The sequence below is a fragment of the Saccharomyces eubayanus genome, chromosome VIII (assembly GCF_001298625.1).
Source record: "Saccharomyces eubayanus strain FM1318 chromosome VIII, whole genome shotgun sequence".
NCBI classification, from domain to species: Eukaryota; Fungi; Ascomycota; class Saccharomycetes; order Saccharomycetales; family Saccharomycetaceae; genus Saccharomyces; species Saccharomyces eubayanus.
In genome coordinates this window covers 247,389-253,982 of record NC_030983.1, presented here as the reverse complement: position 1 = coordinate 253,982, position 6,594 = coordinate 247,389, and the positions used below count along the sequence as shown (strand labels likewise).

General features: G+C 39.9%; 3 protein-coding genes across 3 annotated transcripts; 1 reads left to right on the top strand and 2 right to left on the bottom strand.

The window, feature by feature from the left end:
- Positions 1 to 2,433: 2,433 nt before the first annotated feature.
- DIA2 (DNA-binding SCF ubiquitin ligase subunit DIA2) lies at positions 2,434 to 4,659 on the bottom strand (the record flags this gene model as incomplete). Its single annotated transcript, XM_018367924.1, has 1 exon — positions 2,434 to 4,659. One exon carries the CDS (start codon positions 4,657 to 4,659, stop codon positions 2,434 to 2,436), a length of 2,226 nt encoding a protein of 741 aa, XP_018219306.1.
- Positions 4,660 to 4,837: 178 nt separating this feature from the next.
- On the top strand, positions 4,838 to 5,779 carry ATX2 (Mn(2+) transporter ATX2; the record flags this gene model as incomplete). Its single annotated transcript, XM_018367923.1, has 1 exon — positions 4,838 to 5,779. The coding sequence occupies one exon, from the start codon at positions 4,838 to 4,840 to the stop codon at positions 5,777 to 5,779; it is 942 nt and encodes a 313-aa protein (XP_018219305.1).
- Positions 5,780 to 5,886: 107 nt separating this feature from the next.
- BUD21 (Bud21p) lies at positions 5,887 to 6,531 on the bottom strand (the record flags this gene model as incomplete). Its single annotated transcript, XM_018367922.1, has 1 exon — positions 5,887 to 6,531. The coding sequence occupies one exon, from the start codon at positions 6,529 to 6,531 to the stop codon at positions 5,887 to 5,889; it is 645 nt and encodes a 214-aa protein (XP_018219304.1).
- Between the last annotated feature and the right edge of the window lie 63 nt (positions 6,532 to 6,594).

Sequence of the window (6,594 nt, the reverse complement as noted above, 5' to 3'; positions counted from 1 at the left end):
CAAAATCTGCACCGGTCGCACTGCTATGTCTAACACTCTGCCAGTAACGGAGTTCCTTCTGTCGAAGTACTATGAGCTATCTAACACTCCAACCACCAACGCACCGTCCTTCCTCACTTGGCTCTACCACAAGACCCTGTCCCGCAAGCAGCTGCTCATATCCGACCTATCTTCTCAGAAGAAATGCGCCATCTCGTACGACCAATGGAACGATATCGCATTGAGACTTGACGAAGCCACTGGCCTTTCCAAATGGAAAGATATCGACGAGTCGTCCCTATACAACTACAAGCTGCTGCGCGACTTGACGCTCCAGATGCGCCATTTGCGAACGTCCCGCGAATACCACCGCCTGCTGTACCTGATCAGAACCAAATGGGTCCGCAACCTTGGTAACATGAACAACGTCAATCTCTATAGGCACTCCCACTCCGGCACCAAGCAGATCATAAACGACTACCTGCAAGAGTCCCAGGCAGTCCTCACCGCCCTCGCCCACGAATCAGACATGAACGACCACTATCTCTTAGGTATCCTGCAGCAAACAAGACGCAACATCGGCCGCACCGCCCTCGTGCTCAGCGGTGGCAGCACCCTGGGTCTTTTCCACATCGGTGTTCTTGCCGCCTTGTTCGAATCCGACCTGATGCCCAAAGTGATTAGCGGCAGCAGCGCCGGCGCCATCGTCGCCAGTATATTCTGCGTCCACACCACCCAGGAAATTCCCTCCCTGTTGGCGAACGTGCTCAATATGGAATTCAACATCTTCAACGATGACAACTCCAAATCACCCAACGAAAACCTGCTGATCAAGATTTCGAGGTTCTGCCAAAACGGTACCTGGTTCGACAACAAGCCCTTGATCGACACAATGCTGTCGTTCTTGGGCAACCTGACCTTTAGAGAGGCTTACAACAAGACGGGCAAGATCTTGAACGTCACCGTATCCCCCGCGTCCATATACGAACAACCGAAACTGCTGAACAACCTAACCGCCCCGAACGTCCTCATTTGGTCCGCCGTATGTGCGTCTTGCTCTTTGCCCGGTGTTTTCCCCTCCACACCACTTTTTGAGAAGGACCCTCATTCCGGCAAGATCAAGGAATGGGGCGCAACCAACTTGCATCTATCAAACATGAAATTTATGGACGGGTCTGTCGATAATGACATGCCTATTTCCCGTCTTTCAGAGATGTTCAACGTGGACCACATCATCGCGTGTCAAGTAAACATCCACGTCTTCCCCTTCTTGAAATTCTCAAATACCTGTGTTGGGGGCGAAATCGAAAAGGAAATCACCGCTCGTTTCAAAAACCAACTGACGAAGATCTTCAAATTTGTTTCCAACGAAACCATCCATCTCCTAGACATCCTGAAGGAAGTCGAGTTCCATCCCTATTTGGTGACGAAGCTGAAACACCTCTTTCTACAACAATATTCCGGTAACGTCACCATCCTACCCGATTTGTCAATGGTCGGCCAGTTTCATGAAATACTGAAGAATCCCTCTCAGCTCTTCCTGTTGCACCAGACCACGTTGGGCGCAAGATCGACATGGCCCAAAATGGCCATGATTCAAAATAACTGTGGCCAAGAATTCGCTTTGGATAGGACAATCACTTTTCTAAAGGAGAAAATCATCATCTCTTCGTCAATAAGAAACCCTTTGCAATTCTGTCAGCCTCAGCTGGGTGAGCATATCAAATCTCTATCAATAATGGACGCCGATTTACCAGGCGTCGACCTAGAAGAATCCTCTTCCAATTCGTTATCCATCATCAAGACGCCGAAGAAGCATTCAAAGAGAACACCCCTTCAGCCGTTACCTTCTCCATCCTCCATTTTCAATAAGAGAAAACTAGATTCTTCATCAACTTCCCCATCTCCACCCGCATTACTGGAGGGCACAAAGTCTTTATCGATACATGGTCCAAGACAGAAGGCAAACTCTTTGTCATTTGCTATTGACTCTTCCAGTTTAAGGTTGAAGAAATCCCCATTGAAGAATCAACCACCGCCTCCATTCAAAAAAAGATCATCCTATTGCAACCAAAATGTTTCACCGGAAACAAGAATAAATAGGAAAAAATCTGGTACCATTTCCTCCCACGATGTTCAAACAAACTCAGAAGATTTCCCCATCCCCGCTATTGAAAACGGTTCATTCGATAACACTTACCTTCACCCAACTAGGTTCCCTATAAAGGGTATGTCGACCGCAACAAAGGACGACTTCATGAACAATTCTGATATCTTCCAAAACTAAACCTAATACTAAAACAAGATATACAATTTTATAAAGCTTCTTTTCCTTCATGACGAGAAAAAAAAATCTCCCAATTTCAAAGAACATATAGCATTTTTTACATCATATATTCTAATTAACCTTCACTACTACTCTTTCTGCCAGTAAATGACCAAACCGTTCATTTTTCATGAATATGCATATGAATTGACTCCAAATTTTTTCCATACTTCCCTTTCGTAAGCACAATCTACTCGTTTGACTAAATTCTGAGCTCGCAGCATATTAACCGTGATATGAGACACTTGCGAGCACCCGTCGATATTCAAGTAAGCCAATGGCTGGCCACCTGTGTCGTCTTCGTGATCCATCTGGAATTTTTTCAAAAACTCGTAGATTGATATTCCTGTGATTTCAAAATTATGCGAAATGTCAAGTTTATGTAAGTTTTCCAAGAACGGCACGTTGGTAATGAATAATTTCATTGTATTGTCATTTAGTGAACTCGCATGGGATAAGTTAATCTCTTCCAAACTGAACAGTCTTTTCAAAACCACGTTCACGTCCAACACCATCCTTGCTCCATTAACATAGTGGTTAGAAAACTGCATATTAGGGCAATTGCCAATATTCAAAACCTTCAATTTCTTACCATTCAAGTACCCCCGATCACATAATTTCGTCAAAGCGGATCCGCTTATCGACGTTCCCATTAGGTCTAACGTCTCCAAATTTTCAAGATTTTCTCCGTAATACAGCCTAGCTTGTACTTCACTATCATTAGCAATCGGCAAACTTTCATCTAAATCGGTCACCGTGTACAGTTTGTTCTCTCTAAAGGTTAATTTCTGCATGTTTTTCCAAACGTGCGAGTCCTTCAATACTTGCAAGAATTTACCTAATTCACAGTTGTCGTTGTCTTCCAGCCACAATTCTCTCAAAATCGGAAAATTTGATAACCACTCAAAAGTTACCATTCCTCGGTTATTAATAGGAAAAGTCACACCTGTTATGATTAGTTTTTGCAATCGAGGAAAACCATCATTTAGCAGAGCATAAGCAAGTGGGAAGTTCTTAATCTTTTTCTTGTCACATATCAGCGTCATTTTCTCTAGCTCATTATAAACTATTTTTTCTTCCGCAATTTCTTGTTCGCCTTGATCCTCAGCTAGTACTATCTCATTAACACTACCGTTCACTGAACTGAAGCTGCCGCCGCTTCCAATGCTATTTGTCCGATTGGCAATGGATATCATGGAATTAACAAAGATTAGTTCTATCTTCTTTAACTGAGAGCAATTCTGAAGAATTTTCCATTCATGTTGTCTATCAGGTCTATAAGTTATCATGAGCGACAGTTCCATTAATTTCGAAAAAAATTCCCTATTTTCCCCCATCATCAGTTTGTAGAATTGTGTTGTGGTTAACGTTGTCATTGATAGTATAAGCCGTTGGAAATTTATGCATTTCGGCATTTTAGTAAATAACATCTGGGCAATTCTCAACTCCTCTGAAGCGATTTTAGAGCTTATTTTCAGCTGTGAAAGATTGTATTTTTTGTAAGTTCTAGTGAAATTCTGACGTAAAAAATCCATAAATTTGACGAAATTTCTGAAACTAATTGAATTAAAGTTGAATTCTCGAAAACAACTTAAATGATACAGAATTTTATCTCTCCATTTATTACAAACCAATGTTAATGTAATAAGTTCTTTACTGGAAAAACTACGGATTATGATAGGTAGTAACTCTATTGGTAGATCGCCAAATAAATCAATTTTCCGGCTATCATTCTTCAATAATTTCTTTGGTCGGGACAATCCCGCTATGTCATGACTATTCTTTTTTCTTTTTTCCACTTTTACATCATCTGTTAACGGATCTATATACTTTCTGTCGCCATTGTTCACTTTCTGGATATCCTGGGTTTTTGCTATATTTTGCTTAATGAATTGCCTTTGTTGTCTCAAAAGAGAGTTAGCGTTACCACTTAATTGTAGCCCACGAGAACACATTTTATAGGCTCTTTTCCAATCCTTTAATTTTATGAACGTTCTCACACATCGTACATAGCATTTAGCATTTTCAGGATCTAGCTGAATTGATCTTTGTGATGTACTTAGACATGATTTTAAATCGTCCAATTTTTCATAGCATGCGCAAATATTGTCCAGTATTTTTATGTATTTGGGATGACGAAGCCGTTTGTTATCGGGTCTTGAAGTATCTAAATGATGCGCGCTCCTTATCCGCACGATTTGCTCTTGAGAATAAGAATCGCACACTTTCAAAGCATTAGTAAATATCCTTTTTGCTTGCAGGTACTCACCAGATCTAAAAAGTCTCGTACCTAGTTCAATAGCTTTAAGAACAGCAGAATCTATGTTTGTATCTAAATCTGCAGGCAAAGACATCAGGGTGTAGTTTTTTCCCCGTTTTTTATTTTATACGAGGTATATATCATTCATATGTTTGTTATGAATTTTTTCTCAATAAATAACAATAGAAAAATTACGACAAAAGAGTTTAGCTAAGCAGACACTTTTCAAATAAAAGCGGATAAAAGCTACTCTGCGGCAAAAGCTGATTATAATGAATTTTTGGGGAGTAATATTATTGGCTGGTTTCCTTTTGATTGCTACTTTCCTCATTGGGCTAATCCCGCTATACTATATTGATAAACAGAGAAGTTCTATCGTGATTGATCAAGAAGGTGATGATTCAAACTCCGATATTAGCACAAATGCAAACATGCAAACGAGTAGCAGTGGAATTAGTGGCTACCGTGTCAAAATTGCCGTTCTATCCCAATTTGGTATAGGGATGTTGCTAGGAACCTCGTTCATGTTGGTAATACCAGAAGGTATCAAAGCATGTGTAGAACATAATGGTAATATCGGACTAATTTTGCTAATTGGGTTTTTAGGAGTTTATATTATCGACAGGTTGGTGACGTTATGGATTTCCGGAAAGCAAACAATATATACACATGATGCTGTAAAGTTTCAAAGTTGGAAAGACATAATAAATCATCCAAAACAAATATGGATGAATTTAATACAAAATAATGTGGTATTCGCATTATTCATTCATGGATTGACCGACGGAATTGCGCTCGGTACCACAACAAATAACGATTCGTTACTTATTGTGGTTTTGATTGCCATCGTGATTCATAAGGTCCCTGCAGTTCTTTCGTTAACTAGTTTAATGATATCAAGACAGAATTTATTAAAATGGGAGGTCATCTGTAATGTTTTCTTGTTTGCATCATCCACACCAATTGGATACATAGTATTATCCGTTTTGAATTTGAGTCAATCCTCAACAATGGATCGGATTAGTGGATATCTTTTGTTAATGAGTGGTGGTAGTTTATTGTATGCCTCTTTCACAGCATTTGTTGGTGGAGGCTCACACGATCATGACTTGAGCGTAGAAGAGGAAGTTGTTTTACCCCATGATGAATCCATTTATGTGTTGCTAGGTGTGAGCATTCCGTTAGTGATATCGTTTTGCATTTCTGAAGACTAGCCCAGACGCTTTGATATATATGTACAATATTCTTTATAGATATATGATATATGATATTTTAATCTTTTATTGTAGTTGTGTTATTATATTAATTTGTATGCTATATATTACCTTTTATTCAAAGTTTTTCTATTCAACCAACGATCTCTTGAATTTATAATTGATGATTCTTTCTTTGGTGGCAATGCTTTAGAATCCTGTGTCGTTGGTAGTAACTGAATTTTGAACTTCCCTCTTTTCACTGAGTCTTTTCTCAAATTCTTCAACGTCTTTCTCTTTCGTGCCTTTATGGCTTTGGCTACTTCTTCTTCTTCTTCATCAGAGTCGTCGAATTTATCAAAATTTATATGCTTTGAAGACAACTTCTGTGCACTACTTTCCTCCCTCTGATCTATATTATCTAGTAGTTCTTCGGGGAGTTCAGCAATTGTCTCTTCAACCACCTCTGCCTCGGTTATCACCTTCTTCTGCTTAGCGTAAAGTTCATTTTGCTTCCTTCTTTTAGACTTCAACTGTGATTGTTCCGACCTTATGGCCTCTTCCCTTTCAGTAAAACGTGATTCTATTTCATTTTTCCCAGAGTGCAGTCCTTCTTCTTGTGGAGCATCATCCTCGTCACTTTCTTCGTCACTATCCATGCGTATTTGCTCATCGTTCTTTGATATTACCTGCATGTCATCCTTCCTATCAGTGATAGCAGCCGCATTGGCCGCACTTTCATCTTCATCGAACTTAACGTGTCCCTTACCCATTGTATCCTTCAATACGTATATACAGATATGCACGGCTCACGATGTCTTTTCTTTCAATTTATT